At 45.3% G+C, this 27,997-nt stretch overlaps 1 protein-coding gene across 2 annotated transcripts in view; it reads right to left on the bottom strand.

The window, feature by feature from the left end:
- Nucleotides 1-27,997, bottom strand: part of PRKAB2 (protein kinase AMP-activated non-catalytic subunit beta 2) — a 172,279-nt gene that overhangs the window by 140,660 nt on the left and 3,622 nt on the right. For both annotated transcript variants that reach the window (XR_010084031.1, XM_063426976.1), the window contains exons 2-4: nt 18,686-18,865; nt 10,468-10,634; nt 7,270-7,363 (exon numbers count right to left, since the gene is read on the bottom strand). Coding sequence is in view for 1 of the 2 variants with exons in the window: in XM_063426976.1 (XP_063283046.1) it covers nt 7,270-7,363; nt 10,468-10,634; nt 18,686-18,850 (426 nt within the window). In the remaining variant the exon portion in view is untranslated. The remainder of the gene's footprint in view (nt 1-7,269; nt 7,364-10,467; nt 10,635-18,685; nt 18,866-27,997) is intronic.

Here is a 27,997-nt window from a genome sequence, read left to right on the forward strand (position 1 = left end):
CTCTTAGGTCCAGGACATAGATAGCAAAAACACCCCAAAACATACAGTTAACAATTGCTTCTGTTTCCAGGCTCCTCAGAAAACCCTTTAGCGTTTGAATAATGTTGTGCTTGACCATGAGTAGCAGTATAATATGGTGCTGCTCGATGATGCCAAATACCATTTTTCTTGAGAAAAGTCTGAAATTGCCTAGAAACAAATTGTGGTCTATTATCTGAAACAAGCACTTTGGGCAGGCCAAATGTTGAAAATAGGTCTGTACTGCTGTAACAGTAGCTTTCGCAGTGGTCTGTGACTTGAATGCAACTTCTGGCCATCTAGACTGTGTATACACCACAATCAGATATATTTTATTTTCCACTTTTCAAGCAAAGTCTATGTGAATACTATGCTATGGTGATAGAGGTCACAATCAATAAAAACTGCATTTTCCAAGTTGTAATGTACTACAAGACGTGAACTAAGAACTAGTTCTTTTGACTTATGGAAAGATGAAGCACATTCAATTGTCCAGTGCCATTGTCGTTTACTCTCTAGAAGGCTTTCCTGGCCATTCACCGAGAGGCAGCTGCACACAAGCACCAACATGGGAAGACGATCCCAAAAATCACAAGCATGCAAAGATACCTGGGATATCTGGGTCATGCTACAGCATCCCGCAGCCCATAAGATAGTGGCTGAGCCTGACCAAGACACCAGCTTCACGTGATCCATTTAATGCAGGCTGACAGGCATGATCTGGCTCTCGCAACCAAACACGACCTCCGTAACCTGCTACAAAAAAAATTAAGAAACTGGGGGGCGGAGCCTGACCACGGAGGCGAACGGTCGCATAAGCCTGTAGCTCCGTGCTCACAGAAGCCAAAACGCCTGAAAACCGACACCCTTACATCCGAAAACTGACCTCAAGAGCTTTCCGGGTCGGCCTGGACAACATGGGACGCAAATCTAAGCGCCCAACGACTGATAAACCCGCTCCCGGACTTACTATTGGGGACATGTGGAGGCAGGCGCATGGCGCCGGCGGGCCCAAAATGGCCGCGCTCTCCAGTGGCTGCTCAAACTTCTCGGATGGGCTGTCTGACGACGCTGATGATGAGTATCTGCCCATGCCTGCACCGGCCCCCTCACAAGCACCGAAACACGCCAAAGCAAGGTCTGACTCCTCACCTGTGACCACAAAGGTCCTCAAAGCACTGCTGGCAGACCTACAAAGGAACATCTTGGCAGACATAACGGCGGTACGCACTGCCCTGCAAGGGCTGACGGGCCGCATAGGGGCCCTGGAAGGGACTTCCCCAATCACCACCCAACAAATTGCCGAACTCCACATAACCGTACAGGACCTGCAACAGCAGACCCGGTTACAAGAACGCCGCCTTGCGGCCCTCAACCTCAAACTCAGAGGGGTCTCCGACGACATCTCTACGCAAGAAATGCCACACTTTTTGAAGCGCATGCTGGCGACCCTGCTACCACAGAGGCAGGGGAAAGCCATCATACTGGACAATTTCTTCCGACTTCCTAAATCCAACAAAGCGCCAGCCTCAGCCCCCAGGGACTTAATACTTACCTTTCCATCCGGGAAGGACAAAGCAGCGGTCCTCACAGCACTGCGGGACAAGTCCCCCCTCCGTTTCGAAAATATGGCGGTATCATTCTACGCCGATTTATCGAGCGGCACACTAGCATGGAGGCGATCGCTCCGACCGCTCACCTCCCTACTCCAACAACGGGGGATTCAATACCGCTGGCACCGATCCCACAAGCTAGCGGTCAAGCACGGAAGCGAAACACACTACATCCAAGACCTACAGAGCTCTGCGACGCTACTGCGGGAGATGGGCTTGTCCTTGGACTCGCTGGCACAACAGGGAGAGCGCAATACCCCCCCCCTCGACTCACACCTGGGATCCGTCAAGAACCACAGTTTTTATTCCCCAAGGAAGGACACCTGACTCCTATGCAGCTGTCACCACATGAAGGGCACAAACGGCCCAAGGGCCCAGACTGTATGTTTAATGTCTGAGGAACACTATCCATGGTTTTAATGATCCCTGTTATTGACGGATATGAGGCCTTCAGTCTACTGTTACAAAGGTTGTACCCCGTTCTTTCCCCCTACGATACCCTACCTCACAAGCGAATACACCACAGACACGTCAGCTGACACATGGCAGAATGTATTACCAGACACAGTAACGCTCACACACACACACACTGGAGGACTGACACACACTACGCTCACTCCACTGTCACCTTACCGCCCCTGCATTCACACACGCACCAGATGCTCAGTAACAACACTACCCACATCCACACCCTATATGCACCGCCAAGTTGTCTGATGACAGCACCCACTCCTCCACACAAGGCGACCTTATCTGCAGCTTTAAAAAAAGGGCAAATGCAGCAGCCAAGCAACCCCACTCCGGTACGCCGGTAGTTTGTGGCGACGAACTTTTCCTGAATTACTTATGTTTTTTCTGTTTTTTGCTTTTATGTTTTGTGTCGCAATATTGCTTCTAATCTACTACCCAAGATGTCTAGGGTCCCTACTTGCATATAGTTAGGGCTTCACAAGTGCACTCGCACGCGTAGAGAAATGGGAATTCTGCCCTATCCTTAACTGAGTCAGCATCCAGTGCAAACGCTACTGATTTTATTTAGTTGAAAGGCATAGGCCGAAATTGTTCATATGCTGGCGGAGGGAAATTGCACCTAGATAGCCGGGACCCCCCTAAGGGGATTAACCTAATGTTTTCACATAGCTGTAACCGAACAATGATGTTCACTCACTCGAGTGTATTGAATACCATAGCTAGACAGCGTACACACACTACGTTTCTGTTATATAGTACTTCACAGCTAATCCTGTACAACTAAGCGACCTGATCCCCTAAGCTGAGTACACTCATACGTGTTTGCACGTCTACTCATACGTATACAGGACTAACCATAGGCTTAATGCCTCCTAACACGGCCTACCACGTTAGATGTAACCTCCTAGCCTGTATTCAGCTTGCAATATAAATACTGGAAAACTGTGCCAGGTTTCACGAATACCATGCAAATGTATAACTATGTTTATTTTTATTTTCAAATGCCTGTAACTGCCGTCGCGGCATTACAGGCACACTTGTTGCTTCTTACACAGCAAATATGAAGAAATTACAAACAAGCTACCGATTCAGCGCAGATTAAGACACTTTAAATGTAAATGTAAAATGTAAGTCACTTTAAATGTAAAAGGCAACCGATGTTAACTAATGTTCTGTTTCTACATTTATATATAAAAATGTGCATTGCTCAGACGCCACCATTGTAATATCAATGTACTATGTTGATGCTTGTGAATGCTATTGTGGCAGAGTGAGCTGTTTTGTCTACTTATGCACTCAAAAATAAAGAATTAAAAAAAAAATTAAAAAATTAAGAAACTGTTCGGTGCTGATCTAAACCTGGTTCGGACAGAGCTAAAGTTGGTGACAGCACAAGTCCAAGCCTCAGAGGAGGACATACTGGACATATGACAAGAGGTGAATGGCACCAAATGCAGTCTACCCAATCTGTGTTCCAAATGACACTAGACACTAGACTGTGAAAGATATTACCCAGTGAGCGAATGTTAAAAAAGTGGGATCCTGGGACAAGTTGCATGAAACCCGAGCTCTGATATTACTACGGCAAAACAGCCACAGAATCCTCAAAAAACTACCTCCATAAGCCAGGGAAAGACGGAGGGAGAGTCAGCACACTATGGGGAAACACTGACGCAGGACATACCCACGATATCGGGCAACTCTTGTCCCAGGCTTGCAGGCCCAAAATGGCACACATCTTTCAAACCATGGGGACGGAGTCACTCTCTGCCTCAGAGGATGAGTACCTGAGCGATATGCCGACCCAGACACCCCAACAGAAGCAACAAACTGCACCACCAAGGCAGTCAGAGCCACTAAGGCCAACCTATCAGGCATGGTGACTGACCTTAAGGCCTTCTTCACAGCAGAATTAGCAAAAAATAAATGGGCATATTCCATGGGCCTGGGCCTGGAGCTGCAGCTCCATTAGCCCCTATGTTAATCCGGCCCTGTTTATCGAGTCTCGTTTTATTTTGTCTTGTATTCCCAACGATATAGAGTTTCTTTAAATTTGTATTAAAGATTTGCAAATGACATCATAATCCAGTTCAGACAAGGAGATGCCAGGGCAAACATTGCAAATGAAAATGAAGAAGCATTGTTACATTTCTCCTACACATTCTCTAGGTTAATTCACATAGAAAACTTTGCATTCTTAGCGCATTTTTATAATTAGATCATGGTAAACTAGCTAGGTACATCTGACTGCAAAACATTCACATAGCATATGTAAGCAAAACTTTGCATTAGAGAGTCTGTGTGCGTTTGCGTGACTAATGTCCCTTTTCTGCAGACTGTACATATTGGAAGACCTAACAGCATGGTGGTAACATGCATACATGTGATAAACAAACATGAGGGCTGGACATGAGCCTATAAGTGTAAACTAACTAATTGCTAGGTCTGCCAGGCTTATTAAATGCTGCCATCTATGTAATAGCATGCTTATCAAACAGATATCAGGTAACGTTGTGTTAATGGGTACTCATCAGTTAACATTAGTGCGAATCCTCATTAAGTCCCGCTCTTTCCTCAGGAGGCTGGCTGGAATAAAAGTAACCTCACCCGATACCTTTGGTATGCTATAATGGTAGTCCATTTCCTGGCCCGGCAAGGTGTCTCCTGTGGTTTTCTCTCCAGGTGTAGCGATGGTGGCGGTATTGGGGGGCATGTTCCAGTAGCTCTCTGAATAAATTGGAGACCACCTAGGCCAGAGTCTCTGGGTTTGCCGAGTGAGTCAGCCGATGCCCCTTCTGGAGGTCGGGTTTCAAGGTGCTGTGGGTGGGTATTGTTGTGCAGTGCTGCGAGGTAGCTGCCTGTCCGGCCTCTGTGAGGGTAGGTATCTGTCTTGCGTCTGCTTAGGCCACTGTACTGCCGGGGAGGCAGTGCTAGACGGGAGTTTGTTCCAGCGTCTCCTGCCGGTATGTCTCCTGCTCTGACTCCTCCGCCGGGCATTCATGCTGCTTCCGATGTCCCAGACCCAGCTCAGCTCCTGATTTAGTAGGGGCTGCTCCCAGTAGGTGCCTTGGCAAGTCCCCCGTGCACTGAGTGGCTTCAGTTTGCGAGCCTGGGCTTTCCTGGCGGTGAGTGCATGGCGAAGATGGTGTCGCCTTTCGGAGGGTCTCAGCCCTGGTTGCTGCTTGGAGGGTTTCATGCTTGGGTGTACGCGTCGCCCATCTCGTTTGTGCGCGCGTTTTGAGGTCAGTTGGAGAGTGGTGTGCTGAACCGGGGCTCTGGCTGTGGGTTGCGCCATAGATGTGGGCTTTGTAGTGGGTTTTCGCCGCTCCTCCCAGCCCGTCCAATACTTTTGGCACATGATGTCGAATCTTTGGCAGAATTCTGCTTCCCAGTTGCTGTGTTGTAGATGAGCTAGTGCAGCTTCACCGTCGGCCATCTTTCGGAGGCCACGTGTAGGTTGCTTCTATTGATGTCGCCCGGGAGCGCTGCAGGCGTAAGTACTCGCTTGGTGGGGGCCGGGATATCCCCCGCCGGCCCAGAGGGGGGGGAGTGCAAGGCTCGGACTTTTCACACAAGTAAAAGCCGGGGCGTCTCCGGCAGAGAGATCGGCCGCGTCTCCCGCCAAGGCTGCCCCAGGCTGCAAGAGGGTGGAGGCCACAGTTGCTGGTTTGCGATAATGGTGGGTCTGTATTCCGCTCCAGAGTCGCACAAGCAATGCAGGTTGGGGTCATTCGTGTGGGGATTAACGATTCCGGGGTAATTGTCCCTTTTAAAACCCCTTGATTAGCAATTTCAGGCAGGAGCTCAATCTGCCTGCGACCGTCCAGGATGGCGTCCAAGCCCCGCCCCTACACATTCTCTTTTGACTGCTAAGTAGAAGGACAGGAGTTTCTAACAATGATTGAAATTTTATTTTTCACCTCTCACAAATACATATTATACATAGGGATATGCAAACACTGTATATATATATATATATATAGAGATGCAGACTCTGGGGAGATGGGCTTAGCTCCTGTTTTATGCACATGTCTGTAGACTGGTGTAGCCTTTTTTCCTCCGGTTTGCTTTTATCGGGCGTTTGTTTTTACTCTTTGAACGTAGTTTCCTAGTAACTACGCTATCTTCGTGATACGTAATACGTATTTTTTTACGTCACACGCACAATGTCACGTGGTGGTCTTCACTTCCGGGTTTTCAGTCTGTCGGCTGTCCGATCATCTTACTGGTAAGCTTATTACACGGTTATGTATAAATTGTAAGTAATTTTCATTTGTCACTGTGATCTTGATAAAGACCCAGCAGGGTCGAAACGTTGATTTATTTGTATACCACAGCGATGTATTCTTTGGAATGCAGTAAATAATTTTGCACTATTACCAAGAACTAGTGTGCTCCCTTGATTGTTTTTCTCTATATATAACGCGGGATTGCACCTAGGCCTATACATATATTTGAAAGCTTTTGTAAGGAGGAGTGCCTGGCTCTGGAATTTTTTATATATATATATCTATCTCTAATCCAATTTTGCAAAACCTGGTAAGTAACAGTCCCTCTTTAAATGATGCTATAGGCACCTAGACAACTTCATCGCATTGAAGTGGTCTGAGTGAGGCAGTACTAAGACTGCCTCCAGTGTCTGTCTACCAGTCAATCACTAGAGGCGCTTCCTGGAGTTTCAAGGACACTGGATGTCATCACACTCTGCATCATGACATCCAGCGTCAAGAAAAACCCCATAGGGATTCCTATGGGGAAGGCCTAATGTGCGTGCAGCACTTGCTGCACATGCTTATTAGGTCTCCCCATCAACTGACCTCTGTCTGTCCAGTGCTGGAATGGAGTAAGTGATTAAAGGTTTATGTAACCATTTACAATACTGGGGGCGCAGGGGCAGAGGAACACATTAGTTATAGGAATACATCTTCGTCATCCAAACTAAATTGTTACTTTAAGTTTGATGACAAATTACATTGAGAACAATATTAGTACTTCTATTTACCCTTTTTGTATTTGTTTGTGCAAAACAAAAACTCCTGCAAATATACTTGGAGTATGCATTGTCAAAATAAAGGTTTTTAAGCCATCTAATCGTCTCTATGAAACAAGAGGAATTAAATGCCAAAAGTAACTGACATCCTAAACACAAGAAGATGCTTCTATTTACCTCAGACGGGTCATGAACCCATTGACCATCCACAAAAAACTTGTACTGATGCTCCCCCTCTGGAAGATCCAAAATTGCGACAAAATCATTGTGGCTACAAAACAAATTGCATAACAATGAGTAAATAAACATGCCAAGTTTTTTTCTGTAGGTGAACAAAACCCTAAAGTTGAACATCTTATCTATGAACTCTGGAAGCGAGCAGCTTATGGACCCCTCAACTAAAGTGTATAATGGGAACAGATGACTGGACATAATGGGATATATTTTGGTCTCCAACCCTCAGCACAAAGGTTGGAGAAATGGATTGGGAACACAACTAGCAGATTATCATTCCCCATCCCCCCACACCCTGTGCACAGTGCTAAGAGAGATTAAACTATCCACTGGGTCTCCAGTGTTAACCATGTGGAAATCAGTCTCCACTTCCAGGAAGTGCTACTGTTACATAGTTGGCATTACAAGAGGAGGGACCACTAAATAAGCAAGGGATTGCTACATTTGCCTTTCACAAATAACTAAGGTAATTAAACCACTGTGCAAAACATTTAATATCACCGAACGTGTGTTAACCTTTCAGGTGACACACCATTTTCTATTAAAAAGTATGTTTCAAATACAGCAAGTGACAGACACCACAGTTTAGTTCAGTCAGACACAGCTCGGCCACACTATACAAATGAGGAAAATAACAGAAACATGTTTTGACTTCTCCTCTTCCACGAACTATGGCAGAAAAAAGCAACATTAAGAGCAATGATTGCTAAGGAGCCAGTTCCATGATGCGTGTGGATTTCTAGATTTACTATTATTATTTATCAGACCTCAGAGAAACATAAATGCTAAATATTGAGGACACAGGGGTTTACTACATGCAATCCCACAGGTTTTAATATGCATTCATTGCATGTGATCTGTATTTTCTTCATAGTTGCATAGCATTTTTTTCCCACTGGGTAAAGGAGTTTTTAGCTCCTGGGGAAACCTTAAAGAGACATTACAGGCACCATAACAATTAAGTTGTTATGGTATGAGGAGGTCCCTGACTTACCTCCAAGGATTAAACTGTTAAGGAACTGTTTAACTCCAAAATATTTAATCCAGTGCCCGATTGCTCTGCCCATCAACATCTGATACAGTTCGAGGAAGCCTCAGTTAGCGGTCCACTGATAGACTTACATATACAGATATACATTTTTTTTATCAAGCCATTTTGTGAATAGGGAGCTACTGATGCTCTAACCCCATTAGCGGTACCCCTGTCCTAGGCTTTCTGAATAACAGGGTTACTCCACTCACCATGACCACTTCTGCAGCGGACGTTGGTGGGCAGAGCGATGGGGAGCCGTATTCAACTGTTCCTTAACAGTTTTAGCCCCTTGAGGTATGCTGGTGCACAGAAACCTCTTCACACCATAACAACTTTCTTCAAATTAAGTTGTTATGGTGCAAAGAGTATTTCTTTAAGAGCCTGATGTTTGACAAAAACAATGGGATATATAGGTTTTGAACCACATAATTACTATCATGGGCGTCCGCAGGAATTTTTCCAGGGGGGGGGGGGGGGGGGCATAATTGTAATGACATCTATGCTTGGCCCCTTTTTGACAGTGTCATGAAGGGGAGGAGCATAGTAATTATCACATAAAGCCAGGGTGAATAGCGTTTCCACAACTATGATGTCAGGAATACATGTTTGTATTCCTGACACTATAGTGTTCCTTTAAGCAAATTAAAATGCTATGATGCCAGGAAGCCCCTGTGTGTTCTCTTTCCTTTAAGGGGTTAAACCGCTATCAAATGGTTTAACCCCAAAGGCTGCCTCCAGCTCCAGGTTGCTCAGTGGTATTCTACATCTGAAACGGAGTGTCAGGAAGTGCAGATTGACGTCAGGCATGGGTGCCGCTGATTGGCTAGAGTTGACAGTTCATAAAAGTTTTTTACTTTTTTATGAATAGGGAGCTACTGATTGGCTTAGAGTGCCAGCTGCCCCCCCCCCATGCCTCATTTGACTAATCTATAGGCTGCCCCCCCATGCCTCACTTGCCTAATCTATAGGCTGCCCCCCCCATGCCTCACTTGCCTAATCTATAGGCTGCCCCCCCCCATGCCTCACTTGCCTAATCTATAGGCTGCCCCCCCCATGCCTCACTTGCCTAATCTATAGGCTGCCCCCCCATGCCTCACTTGCCTAATCTATAGGCTCCCCCCCCCATGCCTCACTTGCCTAATCTATAGGCTGCCCCCCCCCCATGCCTCACTTGCCTAATCTATAGGCTTCCCCCCCCATGCCTCACTTGCCTAATCTATAGGCTGCCCCCCATGCCTCATTTGCCTAATCTATAGGCTGCCCCCCATGCCTCATTTGCCTAATCTATAGGCTGCCCCCCATGCCTCATTTGCCTAATCATTAGGCTGCCCCCCATGCCTCATTTGCCTAATCATTAGGCTGCCCCCCATGCCTCATTTGCCTAATCTATAGGCTGCCCCCCCATGCCTCATTTGCCTAATCTATAGGCTGCCCCCCATGCCTCATTTGCCTAATCTATAGGCTGCCCCCCATGCCTCATTTGCCTAATCTATAGGCTGCCCCCCATGCCTCATTTGCCTAATCTATAGGCTGCCCCCCATGCCTCATTTGCCTAATCTATAGGCTGCCCCCCATGCCTCATTTGCCTAATCTATAGGCTGCCCCCCCATGCCTCATTTGCCTAATCTATAGGCTGCCCCCCATGCCTCATTTGCCTAATCATTAGGCTGCCCCCCATGCCTCATTTGCCTAATCTATAGACTGCCCCCCATGCCTCATTTGCCTAATCTATAGACTGCCCCCCATGCCCCATTTGCCTAATCTATAGGCCGGCCCCCCCATGCCTCACTTGCCTAATCTATAGGCTGCCCCCATGCCTAATCTATAGGCTGCCCCCCCATGCCTCACTTGCCTAATCTATAGGCTATTTTAAACTCCCCCACCCCATCCCTCACTTACCTGATCTATAGGCTGTCTCTGGCTGCATGTGTTGCTCCCCTGCGGTTTCAATCAGCAAAGAGAAGCAGGGATAGATGCAGCTTCCTATCCCTGTCTCTCTGCAGTTCATTTTAAATCTCACACGAAAAATAGCAGAACAAGCTGAAAAATCCCCGCGGACGCCCATGATTACTATATTAAGCTATGATTGTTACAGTACTAGTTTGTACCTTTTAATTAATGGAATTTTGGCACTCCAGTTGTTGAATGACCCAGATATAAAGACCTCTTTGCCTCCTTCGGACCAGCGGATGACAGTGGGTCTTCCTTGCTGTGTTAATTTCCCTGAATCCTCAGAGTCCTGATGCCATGTTGAAAAGTCTTTATCTCCAGACAGCTGTAGGAAAAAAAACAGAACATGGTTCTGAGAGAAAATGTGAACACTGTTAACTTTACTAGTTGATCGTAAAATTGATATTTATTTTATCGTAATTAGAATCACAAAAAGGTTTAATAGAATACTTTAAGTATTGCTGACTATGGAAAAAGAAAATTGTAAATGCATCTGGAACTGGGTTCTGTAAATAATGACCACTACACAAATTAGTTTGAGCATATTCATCAAAATTCAATTATTTTTAATTCACACCCAAACTAATTGATCTGTTTAGGATTTACCTGTGGACTCACAAGACATAATAAAATACTATAAGGCCAAATACACAAAACAAAAGCAAGTTACTTGAGCAGTATCCCAAATTCCTACACACATTTAACCACTTAAGAACAGATTAATTAATTGCCCAACTTCTGAACCACAACAAAACTTAGAATTTGTACCGTGTTCGTTCCACTGTAATTTAAAGGGACACTATAGAGAAACTGCTATGTTTACATTTGGGGTTAATCCAGCCACTTCCAGACAGCCACTAGAGGCACATCTGCGACGCTGGAGGCGAATTTCGCATCCATCGCGCAGAGTGTCCATAGGAAAGCATTGAGAAATGCTCTTTCCTATGGACACTTTGAATGTGCGCGCGGCACTTGCCACGCATGCGCCTTCGGCTCCAGTGATGTCGGACGGGGGAGCTGATGTCGGACGGGAAGGAGAGATCACCAGCGCCGAGGGAGCCCGGCGCAGGATTAAGGTAAGCTGCTGAAGGTGTTTTAACGCATTCAGCGCCACAGGAGGGGGGACCCTGAGGTTTGTTTTCCTGACACTATAGTGGTCCTTTAAGGGTTTAGACCACTCATAGATATCATATATATATATATATATATATATATATATATATATATATATATATATATATATATATATATATTTCTATACATATAGTTATACATTCAGGCTTGGTATGCCCCAACACCATTCAGCAAGCTTATTCAGACATTTGTCTAGTGTGTTGTAGGACATTCAAGAAGACATGCACAATTTTGTAAAATAAGATGAGCAGGTAGAATATGTCAGTAGCAGTGGCGTACATACCAGGGTCGCAGGGGTCGCGGCTGCGACCGGGCCCGGCCCACCAGGGGGCCCGGCCGCCCCTGCGACCCGGTATGTACCCACAGGGCCAGCCTCTTCTGCTGGGGGGCCCAGGAGCCGGCCACCTCCGGGCCCCCCGAGGCTGGCCCTGCTGTCACCCGGCTGGCTGGCGGGCGCGCGAGGGAGCACTGTCCCCTGAGTGCTCCCTCTTCAGCTCCCTCGCGCACCGCGTACTGTTACCGGAGCCGGAAGATGACGTCATCTTCCGGCTCCGGTATCAGTACGCGGCGTGCGAGGGAGCTGAAGAGGGAGCACTCAGGGGACAGTGCTCCCTTGCGCGCGCGCCAGCCGGGTGACAGCAGGGCCAGCAACACCACTGGACCCCAGGGAATCCCCCCAGCTCTCACACAGGTAAGGAGGCTGGGGGGATTAAATTAAAAAAAAAAACAGAAAAAACGTGTGAGTGTGTTTAGTGAGAGTGTTAGTGAGAGTGTGTTTAGTGAGAGTGTTAGTGAGAGTGTGTTTAGTGAGAGTGTGTTAGTGAGAGTGTGTTAGTGAGAGTGTGTTAGTGAGTTAGTGAGTGTGTTAGTGAGTTAGTGAGTGTGTTAGTGAGTTAGTGAGTGTGTTAGTGAGAGTGTGTTTAGTGAGAGTGTTAGTGAGTGTGTTGGTGTTAGTGAGAGTGTGTTAGTGAGAGTGTGTTAGTGAGAGTGTGTTAGTGAGTTAGTGAGTTAGTGAGTGTGTTAGTGTTAGTGAGTGTGTTAGTGTTAGTGAGTGTGTTAGTGAGTTAGTGAGTGTGTTAATGTGAGTGTGTTAGTGTGAGTGTGTTAGTGTGAGTGTGTTAGTGTGAGTGTGTGAGTGTGTTAGTGTGAGTGTGTGAGTGTGTTAGTGTGAGTGTGTGAGTGTGTGTTAGTGAGTGTTAGTGAGTGTTAGTGAGTGTGTTAGTGTTAGTTTGTGTTAGTGTGTGTTATTGAGAGAGTGTGTTAGTGTTAGTGAGTGTGTTAGTGTTAGTGAGTGTGTTAGTGTTAGTGAGTGTGTTGGTGTTAGTGAGTGTGTTAGTGTTAGTGAGTGTGTTAGTGTTAGTGAGTGTGTTAGTGTTAGTGAGTGTGTTAGTGTTAGTTTGTGTTAGTTTGTGTTAGTGTGTGTGTGTGTGTTAGTGTGTGTGTGTGTGTGTTAGTGTTTGTGTGTGTTAGTGTTTGTGTGTGTTAGTGTGTGTGTGCGTCTGTCACTGAGTGTGTGTCTGTCAGTAAATGTGTGCGTCTGTTCATGAGAGTGTGTGTGTGTGTCTAAAGCACTTACCTTTCTCCAGCGCCGGGCTCCCTTGGCGCTGGGGATCTCTCCGTCCCGATCCGCCTCTCAGCTCCGAATGCACATGCGTGGCAATTGCCACGCGCGCATTCAAACAGCCCATAGGAAAGCATTACTCAATGCTTTCTTATGGACGTTCAGCGTCTTCTCACTGTGATTTTCACAGTGAGAATCGCAGAAAATCCTCTAGCGGTTGTCAATGAGACAGCCACTAGAGGCTGGATTAACCCTCAGTGAAACATAGCAGTTTCTCTGAAACTGCTATGTTTTCAGCTGCAGGGTTAAAACTAGAGAGACCTGGCACCCAGACCACTTCATTGAGCTGATTTGACCTGGGTGTCTGTAGTGGTCCTTTAAGTGTATGTGTTTATGCATGCACTGGCGTACATACCGCGGTCGCACGGGTCGCAGCCCTGCGACCAGGTGCCCGCCGCCATGTGTTGCGGCCCCAGCCCGCGCAGAGTAAGCGCGGGGGGGGGGGGGGGGCACAGATCAGTTTTCGCACCGGGGCCCCATGGGTTGTGTGTACGCCACTGGTCAGTAGACAAACAACAATAAACATGAAGAGAACACGCCATGTAAACTGACATTATGATTAGATAAAGTTATAGGATTGAAACGTTTTATATGGTCTATTCATGGGTAGACGGTATTATAAGAACCACCTGGTGTATATCAGGAGTGCTGGTATGTTAGCTATCTGCAAATTAAAGGTAATGCATGACAGAATTAGTTAAGCATAGTGGACAGCAGACTCTATGTGAGAGTCAGCAACTAAGACAAATCTGTTGTAATTAAATAAGTAAACTAAGGCTAGGTTAACTAAGTAAACTAAGGCTACAAGTAAAGCAGTGCTTCCAAAGTATAACAAAATAATTAAGGCTGTAAATAAGGGCATTAAAGAGGAACAGCATCCAGACTTCAGCCTATACCACACATGAGGTTTAGTTGGGATCAAGCTCTGCCATCAGATTAGGTAAGGAGTGCTGCATGGCTCCTTCACAGCTTCTGTGCCGCACTGGTGAATCACACAAGGCCAAAAGATTGACACGGCGGTGCGCCAACTTCTCTGCTCCCCAAACCCAGGCCGGTGTATAAGCCGATGCCTGTAAACCACTGTGGCGGAATTGACCTATGTTCCCTTATGATTCCCTGGTTTGTTCGGTAAAACAGCGCTCACCTAATTTTTCCCATTGTTTTGTTCGACAACCGAACAAAACCACGAAAGATCCAGACCACCCATGTGCTTGTTAACATCCATCACCCCTGTTAACACTATCATAATGGTTTACATCTCAGTGTTCTAAACAAAGCCTCCATTCGGTATTTTGTACGTTTTCATGCTCCCGAAAGAGACCGACCTCTACCGCAGATTCTATGGAACTATTTTGGGCAGGAGCCCAAAGACTTGAGGAGGTACATGGTTGTTTTATGTGTCTTTTGGGGTGTCATAGAAATTTTTGATTTTTCTGTATCTGAGAGATAATTTAATTATATTTTTTTTTCTTTCAATTCTTTATTTTTTGCGTGCATGTGATTACAAAGCATAAACATACGCCACATCAGCGTTATTGAATAGTTAAGCATAGAAATAACAGTGGCATGATAGGTTTGCACATTTTTGTTTTGTTTTAACAGGAAAATAACTGGCTTTATAACAATAGTAGGGTAGTAGACTCGCAAGGCTAGACCAGCGTAGAAACGGTTTAGTCTCGTACAGGATTATGTTGCATGGTATGTCGTGTCTATAGTGTCGCATTTCTGAGATGTGTAAACGTTTACCCTGACACCAGATGTACAATTGTTTAGAATCTCTCTGTGGTTATGGGTCTATAGGAGCTTGGCATGTAAGATAAGACAGAGGAGAGACACAGAATGTGAACACTGCTTTTGTAGTCTTCATAATATAGGGCTACCAACTTTGTGTTACGTACACGGCTGCAGGGATGACAAGGCAGCGAGTTAACAGGCGGTGCACTCTACACTAGTGTTTTACTACACGTTAGTGTGTCGTCGGCTAATATTAGGTTCGGCTCACAATGTGTAATAGGTTATGCCTACTTAGTTGTGCTAGGTATTTCAAGCTGCATTATTAATACGGCAGGCAACATTAGATAACGACTTAAGATATTATACTGTTTAGGTAATGGTAACCGGCTTGGCTAGACAGTAAGATTATCATATCAAGTAAAAACAAAATAATATACAGCGTTTCAACCAGTGTATACAGCGTTTCAACCTGATTAAGCTCGGTAATCTACCTCAAGGTGTGGCCGCCATTATATTTTATGCTTGACGCAAGATTGCCGCGTCTGGCTACTAATTGGAAACCAGAACAGCCCGCGTAGCCAGTCTATGCATACAAGGATCACTGTATATAAATGAACCATCTAGATTACGTCCAGCATAGGAAGGAGTTTAAGAAATACAGATAAGAGGCAATGCATGAACAAAAAAAAATAAACCAGAAACACTGTAAGTATCACCAGTAAGTAAAAGCAGGGTAGCGTTCGTTTCTGTGTGGTTACACGCTGAGTCTCTTGCATATAATTGGTGGCCATAGGGTCATCACAGTGGGGACAGTTAGCCCGATATCCATCTGATGTTGCTTAGTATGCTGCAGCGTGTCTCAACCTGCACCGCGTCCGGTATGGCTGCGGGGAAGGGTATGCTGCCCGTCTGCCAAGGGATTAGCCGATTCCTTTAGGTGAGGCTTGCACTGATGGCATCTTGTAGTGCGGTAGGTCGTGCGCTGTCTGACCCCTCCGGTGACTTGTGTGTGGTCGAAACCGCTCCGGTCAGTTCTTCCTGACAGATTGAGGGTCGACCTGTTGGTGGGCGGTTAAGGTATGTAAGTTGACCGTTTAGGCCTGCAGGGTGTCGCAGCTGTACTGCTTTTTTCTCCACTGCTGTCTGTGTTCTGTGGGCTGGTTGGGTTGGTCCGCCTGCTACTTGTTTCAGGCCACCGGGAGGTGAGTGATGTCGCTTGTTGGTCTTCCCTATAGTTTGTGCCCTTCTGCCCGGGTCGGCGCGGTCTGCTTCCCGCCTGTGTGTTTGTCCGTGTTTGCTCCGTCCGACGCCTGCCTGAAATATCAGCTGTGGGACATCGTAGTAGCTTCGGCGGGTCGTCGGGCGGATCCACGAGGCTACAGTCTGGGCTGCTTGACGGTGGGGCATACCTTGACTGCTCATCATTTTATAGAAAGCCGAGCGAGTCGGTCGAGGGCCTCTAGGGAGGTAGGCTTCTGACCGCTGCACGTGGTCTCTCTCTGTGGCTGTTGTCGGGCGGCCATCTTGGACGCGCTCCGACTGCTCCTCGCTTCTTCCATTTATTTATGTAGTTCAGCTCGCCTGCTGCCAGCGTTCGGCCGCTTGTCGTGCGGGGACCGGGATGACCCCCACCGGTCCGGGGGGGGGGGGTTTAGGAGGTTAGCAGTGGTTGCTGGTGTATGCGGTGTCGGATAGAGCGGCCGCCTCTCTCCGGCTCCCGCTCCTGCAGGCCTCGGGTTGTCCGTCGCTTAGTATGCCCCGACAGGCTCCCAAAGGGTATCCCCTGAGACCTTAGTGCGCCCCCAACGTGGGTATCCCACTTTGGGTTGTCTTTGGGCTGTATAATCGCCGCTAGTGCCCTCTGTTTCTCTCACCCGCCAGGAGCTCAGACCCCGTGCGTCCGCTCGGCATGGCGGTCAGACTCTGCCCCCTAATTATAGTTTTTTTTTCCACGTAATTTTCTCTCATGGAAAGGATTAACATGTAAATTTGTATCGGAAACCCCATGTAGGGGCTTTTGCATAAAAAGCCATGTGTGGCTCTGAATAAACCAGTTGACTCCCAGAACTGTGTGTTGTCCGGTTACTGGGGAATTGGGATATATCTGCTAAACAGTGCTTCTTTTCCAGCTTCGGAGAACACCAGTGGAGATTTGGGATTTTATAGCTCCGATACAACCACCAAGCCCTCCATCTCCAGAGGTAGGGCTAGGGTGTTGCAGGGCACCTCAAACAGTCCCATAGAGTTGTGGACAGTTGATGGGCATAACATCCATCTTGGCTCTGAGGCCAGAAGACAAGCAGGGCATCAAGACTCCGCTGGTGGTTTCCTCAGCTTCAGATAAGGTAAGGGATTGCTGTCTCAGTCGAGACTAATTCTGATCTCAGAAAGCTGAGCAGATTGAGTCGAAAGCTGCATTAAATCTGGATTCCCTTGTATATGCTCTTGTGATGTGGTGGCCATCGTAGGCATGATGCAAGACCTTGCTGATAATTGGCGATAAAAGTCTTTGTGCTTTTTGTTGTTGGCAAGTGTTCCTTGGTGGGGATCGGGATATCCCCCACCGGTTCAAAGGGGAACGGGACAAGATAGTGACCCGTTCTGCATGGGCGACTTCCTGTAATAGACATTGGGGCTCAAAATCCTCTAAGTACATCAATCTTGTATTTTTTTAAATAAAAATGGCTAAAAGGTACATCCATAGGTTTTACAGTTGTTATTTTTCTCCTGGTAAGATCTTTGTACATTGCCTTCTTCTGCCTCCTTAAACTCTCCAGAACTCCAGTCCCTTTGTCCCCTATTCCCGCCACCCATCCTCAAGGTTTCCCTCCTTCTTCCCGCCTCCTGGACTCCCAGTTACAGAAAGCCTGCCAAACCGCCATTGTCCCCAAAGAGTGTCCCCACCAATCTCAGGGAGCCCCAGAGCGGTAACCGCCATGAACAGCCTCCATTCGCGGGGTCCCTGGGTGAAACCAGGCAAGGGAAGAGTCTCCCTTCGGGACATGAATGCTCCCCCTGGCCGCCTTCCGTCTATATGGAATTCTCCGCCTGGATGGCATCTGACGTGCCGAGGCTTCCCTTAGGTTTGTGATTTTGACACCTCATTACGAGGTGCGAACATTCTATAACAAAATTCTAAATAAGTAATTTGGGCAGTCCCCATTCGGGAGGTGAACGCATTCCCTTCGTGTAGGACCTCCCGAACGGGGTACAGGCACATGAAAATAATGGGGAAACACACAGAATACAGCAATTCACGAACAGGCAGAGGTCCCGCCACTATAATTTCTTTATATTTTTTATACTTGTGTTGACATTAAATTGCTTGGATAGCCTTTCATATGTTTTAATTGTGATCATGGGAAATGATTACAAGTGTTTAGCTGGAAAATGTTTATTAATATTTTTCCTAACGTATTTTTATTATCTTTTGCTGCAATTAGAGTGATTGTTATGACTGTGATTGAGTGACTGTTGAGTGATTGAGTGACTGTTAGCATGCATCTCTGTCAAAATAGCTGATGCAGCTAATAATCTAAATTATAGCTGTACAAAATTAAAGGGTTGGTGTTTGGTTGCTTGCAAATATATGTGGGCTTCCAGTAATTCTCTTGATGTCTATCGTTAGTGAACATCCTGGAACAGCCTCAACCCGGTCTCTGGTGGTGCGAGGGAGGCATGAGGAGTAGCTTTAATTAGTTCAACACACAGCTCCCTTGTGACCCACTCAGTAGTGATGTCACACATCACTACAGTCTGAGCTACCGGGAGCTTTTTTTTGCTAATTATTGATGGTTTTTGGTTGATAAAACTAAATTAAGGCCATGATGCATAGTGTGTAAGAGGATGTCAGTGAAAAACATAAAAATGTTTTTAACTTGAAATACCTTAGATTCTTGAGTGCTGAATACGTTCGGATCATCTGTACTCTCAACCATTATTTTGTTTTCCTCTTGTTCTTTCACAGTCTGCCCTCCAGCTGCTCCATCAGTGCGCTGCGACTTTGAGCCATGCCGGTCTCCAGAAAAGCGATCACTTGTAGTATTCCCCATGATATTGTAAGCTCGCTGAAAAGAGAGAAAATAGTATGACAAAAAGTAAAAAAGAAAAGTATCAAAAATACTTATAGCGCTCTCACTTTAGCCTCTAGACTTTTCAAACTGTTTTAAAGAAACATTCTAAGGTACCATAATCATTACAATAACCATTATAGCATGATATAGTGGATATGGTGCCAGGAGTGCATTGGCATCCCCAATTATAGGTAATCAACCCATTTGGTAATAGTTTAAATTTTTACCTGGGGCCTGTATATGCTGCTTTTTGTTTTTCTCCTTCCGGTGCTGACAGCGAGCTTTATTGGTATGGTGCTTGGAATTTTCCTTTAACTTTGCTGATTTATATCATGATGTTCTTGTGTTATCATGTATCATTATATTCTTATCACATTTCATAATACTTTTTTTTTTTTACACTTATCTACAGCGCTGTGAGACAGTTATATAAACAATTAATAATATTAAGGACAAGTTATCCTCAAAGTGTTTTGTTTGTTTTATATCCACCTCAATTCTACAGCAAGTAAATCAAGATACACAAGATAGACATAAAAAAGATGTGCAAATGTTCATTTTACTATTATAAAGACTTTAATAATGGACAAATCCCTATCCTCAATAAAAATAAATATTGTACATATTATTAATATAGAAGGGTAGACAGATAGATATACACACATACATATACACCTATAGACACACTGCATAATTTCTGTTAACCACCCCCAAAACAACACAGCACATATATTGGCATTAATAATCAGACACTTCGTCTTGACCATATATAATGATTGGGTTATGGAGCAACAAGTGCATCAGAAGCAATGCCAGGACAATTCACTGCATTAGTATTAACACAAGGAAAAAGCACAGCATCAGAATAGGGGTGAGATTGACACACTCTTTGGTGCCACAGACATACACTGTAACCTCGCGGAAAGCCCTCTCAAGTACTAATAATGGTCTAAGTCCATCAATCTGGTATTTTTTTTTAAATAACAATGGCTAAAAGATACATCCTTAGGTTCTACAGTTGTTATTTTTCTCCTGGTAAGATCTTTGTACGTTGACATTTTTGGGATTTCCAATTTATTGGTGGCCAAATTCAGTGTCTCCACACTGCCTTAACTGTATGTAACAAGCACTCCATTTCATTGCAATTACATTCATAAATCATGGCTGATCTTAGTAGTTCATGATGTAGACCACCAGTGATGTAAGAATTTACATCATTAGGATTTCTGCTAACACCAACAAGGCTCTCAGGGTCTGACATGTATCCAAATGTCCTTTCCTTCGTGATCTTACACAAGTACATCTTTAAATGGAACACTGCACAATGAGCAATTATCAAAAATATTAAAATAAGATGTAACAGTCTGCCTTTAATAACAACTTGCTGAACAATATGATGTGAAGCTCTGAGACAGTACTAAACACTGTCTAGGCTGATGGTACAATTGATACCACCATGGAATATTCTACAGGTCACCAGGTCTATTAAAAAAAATAAAAAGCTAACTTTAAAAAGGAACACTAGAGAATTAGAAATGCAAAACTGTCGGGGGGGCGGGGCCTGACCGCTAAGCCGAGAGGTCGCAGAACAGAGGTGCTCCAGTTCCTACGGGCGGATCTCTGGTGCTACGAGCCCACACGGTACCACAATCACCTCAAAAACACACTTCACAGATCCGCAACACCAAGAGCTACCTGGGGATACCAGACATGTGGCACAACAACCGGGATGAACCAAAATGCTCCTCGAGGCCTACCAGCATGATCGGCGCGGGGGAGACGGCCGCTCCCCTGCCGCCTACAAAGGCGTTAATCCTGACAGAGGGCCCTTGTTCCCCGCCCTATGGACCGGTGGGGGTCATCCCGGTCCCAGGTGGGCCCCCCTGGAGGCTGGGGCAGCAGCCCCAGCAGAGGCGAGCCTACTCCAATATGGCGGAGAACACAAGCAGGCTACTCGAGACCACACAGGAGACAGACATCCTGGTGCGGCTAGAGGCCACATTTGCAGCATTCTGGGAGAAACTATATGACCGACTGGGGACTACCCATGCTCTGGTCACAAAATCGCCTAAGACGCCACCTCAGCACTTCTGTCCGACCGGCTCGCCCACCAAGCTTAAGCGCGCCAAAACATGGCGCCGAAAACGACGCCCTCTCCCGTCGGCAGGGACACACAAGCGGAGACAATCACCAGTGGCTAATACCCCACACAAGACAAAGCAACCATCACCCGCTCATGCAATCAAAGTGCAGCGACTTATGGGAACCTGCAAGAACCTAATCCCCTACCCGACGGATACATCCAAGCAAGCACAGGGTACAGAGGGGCAACTGGGGAGACTCACCATCGGAACCTACAGGCAGGTACCCGCTACTACCAGACTAGGCATCGGCTGACCCTCCAGAGACTGACCTGTCATGCCCCTCATGGTCCGTGCCAGGGCACACAATGTGGGAACTCTTGATAGGTCTCCTACTACGCAAAACTCCTCCAACGCTTGCATGTCTAAACCTGGACAACTACATTTTTGGAGGACCTTGGTTGTACCTGATAGTTCCCCACATTGAATCTTTTTTACCTTGTGGACAGTCTATATCGCATTCCCACAGCTATCTAACTAAAGTAGACACTCAGCATGATTTCTCCCAAGCGTAACCCAATTGTGCAGGCTCATGTACTTAACATAACATACTGCAGTTTAAAATGTGTCGAGCAAGAAAAACGTGTTAGACTATAGAACGATCTCACCAGATAGTTTCTCTCCTGATATATATAGCCACCCACCTGGTTCAACTACTGTTTAATACTTATTATTTAGTTCAAGCTACTGTTTAAAACGTATTATTTAGTTCAAGCTACTGTTTAATACTTATTAGAGGAGCTCCACGCTAACCTTACATGTAACCCACTGTCATCTTCTACTTCACTAGATTTGTGTTTAGCATTTAGTTATTCTCCTTCGTACTGCAGACCTATGACAGTGACCCAGATCTGTGACTCCTCACTCATGCAACAATACTGCGTATAGCGACACTTTACTGAGACTTCACCCACATGCCTAGCTAGCCTCTTTAATTCATGTAAACGTGATTTCCTGCCTAGACATGTGGAACTAGCCTGTTATATTAATTTTACTAACACACTTAAACTAAACAAGAACATACACTGTTAACATATAGATCTCATTTACTTAAAAATGTTGTGCTGTTTCACAACTGCCATGATGATGTCTTTCTCTGCTGTCATTATTGTACTTGACCATGCTGTCGTGGCTGTGCAAGCTCTTTTGTTATAACATGCACTACAAAAATAAAGAATTAAAAAAAAAAAAAAAAGAAATGCAAAACTGTCATGTGTCCTTAAGGGGTTAAACTAAACTTCACCAAAACTGAAATTCTGGTCTTTCCTCCCTCAAGTGTTGTTACTCCTGTGACTCCCTCCCTCCAAGTCAACGGTGCTACCATCAGCTCCACCACGCAGGCTCGCTGCCTAGGTGTTCTCTTTGACTCCGACCTCTTCTTCAAGCCTCATGTTCAATCTATCGCCAAATCCTGTCATATCCATCTCAAAAACATTGTGCGCATTCGCCCCTACTTAACGCCATATGCGACTAAGGTGTTGGTCGATTCCACTGTCCTTTCTCGCTTTGACTACTGTAATCCGCTTCTCAGTGGTCTTACGTGCTCCCAACTTGCGCCGTTACAGTCCATAATGAATGCGGCGGCGAGGCTCATCTTCCTGTCTGCCCGCACCTCCCGTGCCTCACCCTTCTGTCAGTCCCTGCATTGGCTTCCTATAAAATATAGAGCTCAATTTAAAATTCTGGTTCTTGCTTTCAAATCTCTACATAATGCTGCTCCCACCTATCTATCCTCCATTATACACCAGTATGTCCCGTTTAACCCCTTAAGGACTGGACTGTTTTTGCGATGTTGTACATTTGCGACCAGGCATCTTTTTACACTTTTGTGGTGTTTGTGTTTAGCTGTAATTTTCCGCTCTCTCATTTACTGTTCCCATACAAATTATATATTGTTTTTTTCAGGACAAAAGGGGCTTTCTTTACATACCATTATTTATATAATCTCATGTAATTTAATTTTTAAAAAATGAAAAAATATGATGAAAAATTGAAAAAAATACATGTTTTTTGACTTTTATGTGAAAAATCTTTTACTCATCTACAAAAGCGAATGAAAAAAAACTGCTAAATAGATTCAAAATTTTGTCCTGAGTTTAAAAATACCCAGTGTTTACATGCTTTTTGCTATTTTTTTTGCATGTTATAGGGCTATAAGTACAAGTAGGATATTGCGGTTTCAAAACATACATTTTTAAAATGTATCAATAGTGGCATTGTAACACTATTATCTGTCATAAATCGCTGAATAACACCCCACATGTACATATTTTTTTTAAAGTAGACAACCCAGGGTATTCAATATGGGGTATGTCCAGACTTTTTTAGTAGCCACTTAGTCGCAAACACTGGCCAAAGTTAGCGTTCATATTTGTTTGTGTGTGAAAAAAGTAAAAAACTAAATTGAACGCTAATTTTGGCCAGTGTTTGTGACTAAGTGGCTACTAAAAAAGACTGGACATACCCCACTTGCAATACCTTGGGTTGTCTTCTTTCGCAAATGGTATGCCATCATGGGGGTAATTCTCATTCCTGGGCTACCATACGCTCTCAAAGGCAACGTAACCAACGTGGCCATTTTCAATGTAAAAATATTTGACCCATATATTTGACCCTGTAACTTTCAAAAACACTATAAAACCTGTACATGGGGGGTACTGTTATACTCAGGAGACTTTGCTGAACACAAATATTAGGGTTTCAAAACTGGAAAATGTATCACAACAATTATATCATCAGTAAACGTGCTATTTGTGTGTGAAAAATGCAAAAAAAGTCACTTTCACTGACAATATCATCGCTGTGATATGTTTTACTGTTTTGAATCACTAATATTTGTGTTCAGCAAAGTCTCCCGAGTAAAACAGTACCCCCGATGTACAGGTTTTAGGGTGTCGTAGAACGTTACAGGGTAAAATACAGTGCTAGCAAATTCAATTCTCTGGACTTTCGGCCTGGGTTGGCAGGCAGGTCCCTTAAATTGCAATCAATAAAATAACTTAATTATGTAAAAATATTACATAAATACACACGTAGAATTTAAATATATATGCATATTTATATATTTGAAGTCTACGTGTATATTTATATAATTATTTATGTAATCATGGACATATGAATAGTTCGTATTCTTTTTATTTATTTATATATACATAGATATATATACAATTTCATTCTAAGTGTATTTTGATATAAATATATATATATTAATATCAAAATACAGTTGGAATAACATTTCGTATAGATATAATTTTTTTTTTAATTTTTATTATTATTTTTACATGTTTAATTTAAATTACTTATTATTTGTATTTTATAATAATATATATATACAATATATGTAGTTATTATTATATATATACACGTGTGTAATTTAATTATAAGTGTATTTTTATATTAATATATGTACATATTAATATAAAAATACACTTAGCATGACATTATATATATGATATATAGACATATTATATAGGTATAATATATGTCTATATATCATATATATATATACACATAAATAATAATCATTTTTTTTTATTAACTATAACTTAATTTTTTTTCTGATTTTACACTGATTTTACAGTTGCAGGGAGACTGCCTGTCAGCACAGACAGTCCCCCTGCAGGCAGACACATGGACACCTATTGTGACCATGTGGTCGCCCTGTTGGGCGATCACATGGCCACAGGGGTCCTAATCCGCCATGGGGAGACTGTCTGGGCTGCAGGCAGTCTCCCCACAACGGGAGCACCGCCGATCGCCGCCGGGGGAACGACGGCGATCGGGTAAGTACATTTTAAATTTAGGACGGTTCAGGACCGTCGTCGGTCGGCAACGCAAAAATGCCGATGACGGTCCTGAACCGTCTAGCGTCCTCAAGGGGTTAAGCCCTTACGATCTGCTGAAGACTTTCGTTTATCTTCTGTCCGTACTCCCACCTCTGATGCTCGCCTTCAAGATTTCTCGAGGGCTGCACCGTTCCTGTGGAACTTGCTTCCCTCCTCCGTTAGATGCTCACCCAGTCTCCACTTCAAAAACTTGTTAAAAACACACTTCTTCATAAAAGCGTATCAATTAAACTGTGAATAGCTTCCAACTGATTCCTCTTCTGCAACTGTCACTAGTCTAATACTATCCTTACCTTTTGTGTCATTTTACCCCACTCCCTCTAGCATGTAAGCTCATTGAGCAGGGCCCTCAACCCCTCTGTTCCTGTGTGTCCAGCTCGTCTGGTTACAACTACATGTCTGTTCGTCCACCCATTGTAAAGCGCTGCGGAATTTGACGGCGCTCTATAAATATCATAATAATAATGTGTTAATCCAGTCTCTCACTGAAAATCACAGTGAGAAGACGCCAGCAGTGAGAATGCTTTCCTATGGACTGACTGAATGTGCGCGTGGCTCTTTCTGCGCATGTGCATTCAGCCGATGTCGGAAGGAGGAGGAGAGTCCCCAGCGCTGAGGGAGCCCGGCGCTGGAGAAAGGTAAGCTTTTAACCCCTTCCTCCCCCTAGAGCCCGGCGGGAGGGGGGCCATGAGGGTGTGGGGGACGTATTAACACTATAGTGCCAGGAAAACGAGTTTGTTTTCCTGGCACTAGAGTGGTCCTTTAAGAAAATAGTGCACACATAAAAATACCAATTTAAATCATAAAAGGGTACAGGACATTAAAAAAAAAAAAAAACATTTTAGGCAACAATGTGCAATGTCAATCAGCAGTTGCTAAGGCCAGTAAAGTACTGTCATGTACAGGGGCGTACCCAGAGCATTTGGCACCCGGGGCGGGTCCTAATTTTGGCACCCCTCCTCTCCCCCCCCCACTTTAAAATGTAAAAAACAACCGCAATTTTTTTTTTTGTATGTAGTGTTGTTGAAATGCAGGGGTGTATTTATGTGTAGTGTTAGCGAGATTCTGAGATGTATGCACATATACACATACACACAAATATACACACTGACACACATGCAGATACATAGACACACAGGCATACACAGATACACATGCAGAAGCAGTGGCGACTCTAGGAACTAAACATTTTCCCTAGTGGATGGGGTAATGTGCTACCATTGTCTGCCTGATGCCAGCATGCAGTGCATGTTGACATCAGTCAACAGCTTTGCATATACCGTATTTATCGGCGTATAACACGCACTTTTTTCCCCTGAAAATAGGGGAAAAATCGTGGGTGCGTGTTATACGCCGATATCCCATAATTACTTACCTGTCCTGAAGCGTGGGCCGGCTTCACAGCGCGCACCGCGGTACAGGAACTTTAATTTCAGGTTCCGGTTTCCGGCGGGACTGAAAGGAAGTGTGCACAATAGTGTGCACACTTCCTTTCAGTCCCGCCGGAAACCGGAACCTGAAATTAAAGTTCCTGTACCGCGGTGCGCGCTGTGAAGCCGGCCCACGCTTCAGGACAGGTAAGTAATTATGGGAGGGGAGCAAAGTACACTATGGGAGGGGAGGGGAGGGGGAGGAAAGTACACTATGGGAGGGGAGGGGGAGGAAAGTACACTATGGGAGGGGAGGGGGGAGGAAAGTACACTATGGGAGGGGAGGGGGGAGGAAAGTACACTATGGGAGGGGAGGGGAGGGGGGAGGAAAGTACACTATGGGAGGGGAGGGGAGGGGGGAGGAAAGTACACTATGGGAGGGGGGGGGAAGAAAGTACACTATGGGAGGGGAGGGGGGGAAGAAAGTACACTATGGGAGGGGAGGGGGGGGAAGTACACTATGGGAGGGGAGGGGGGGGAAGTACACTATGGGAGGGGAGGGGGGGGAAGTACACTATGGGAGGGGAGGGGGGGAAAGTACACTATGGGAGGGGAGGGGGGGAAAGTACACTATGGGAGGGGAGGGGGGGAAAGTACACTATGGGAGGGGAGGGGGGGGAAAGTACACTATGGGAGGGGAGGGGGGGGAAATACTATGGGAGGGGAGGGGGGGGAAATACTATGGGAGGGGAGGGGGGGGAAATACTATGGGAGGGGATGGGGGGGAAATACTATGGGAGGGGATGGGGGGAAATACTATGGGAGGGGATGGGGGGAAATACTATGGGAGGGGATGGGGGGAAATACTATGGGAGGGGATGGGGGGAAATACTATGGGAGGGGATGGGGGGAAATACTATGGGAGGGGAGGGGGGAGAATACTATGGGAGGGGAGGGGGGGAGAATAATATGGGAGGGGAGGGGGGAGAATAATATGGGAGGGGAGGGGGGGAGAATAATATGGGAGGGGAGGGGGGGAGAATACTATGGGAGGGGAGGGGGGGAGAATACTATGGGAGGGGAGGGGGGGAGAATACTATGGGAGGGGAGGGGGGAGAATACTATGGAAAGGGGGGGGACACTATGGGATGAGGGGGGAATACTATGGGATGAGGGGGGGAATACTATGGGAGGGGGGGAAATTTCCTGGAATTTCTTTCTAAAAATGAGGTGCGTGTTATACGCCGGTGCGTGTTATACGCCGATAAATACGGTAATTCACATTAGCCACCCAGATTTCTTGTTGTAGGCTGGCTGACACCTCTCAATTTCAATCTTTGTTTTTCACATAACTTCCCTATTTGCAATATTTATGTGAGATTGCCCCATTTAAGGACACCAAATAAGGGAGCTCTATGCTAAACAGCACCCTAGTTCGGTATCTTTAAATATGGAAATCTCACATAAGGGCACTAATTCAGGCAAATTATCTACTAAACAGCTAAAAGATCAACATTTAAAAAGTCCCTTTCTTAATTCCAGTTGTTTAGCAGATAACTGTCTTATTTGTTATCCTTATGTGGGATTACAATATTTAAGGACACCAAATAAGGAAGCTATCTACCAAACACATACACATTTATATGTGTGTCTCTGAGTGTGTGTGTCTGTATGTGTGTGTCTGTAAGTGAGTGTATGTGTGTCAGCGTGTGTGTGTCTGTCAGTGAGTGAATGACATGAAGGGGCGGCAAAATGGATCTTTGCATAGGG

The sequence above is a fragment of the Pelobates fuscus genome, chromosome 7 (assembly GCF_036172605.1).
Source record: "Pelobates fuscus isolate aPelFus1 chromosome 7, aPelFus1.pri, whole genome shotgun sequence".
In the NCBI taxonomy this organism is placed as follows: Eukaryota; Metazoa; Chordata; class Amphibia; order Anura; family Pelobatidae; genus Pelobates; species Pelobates fuscus.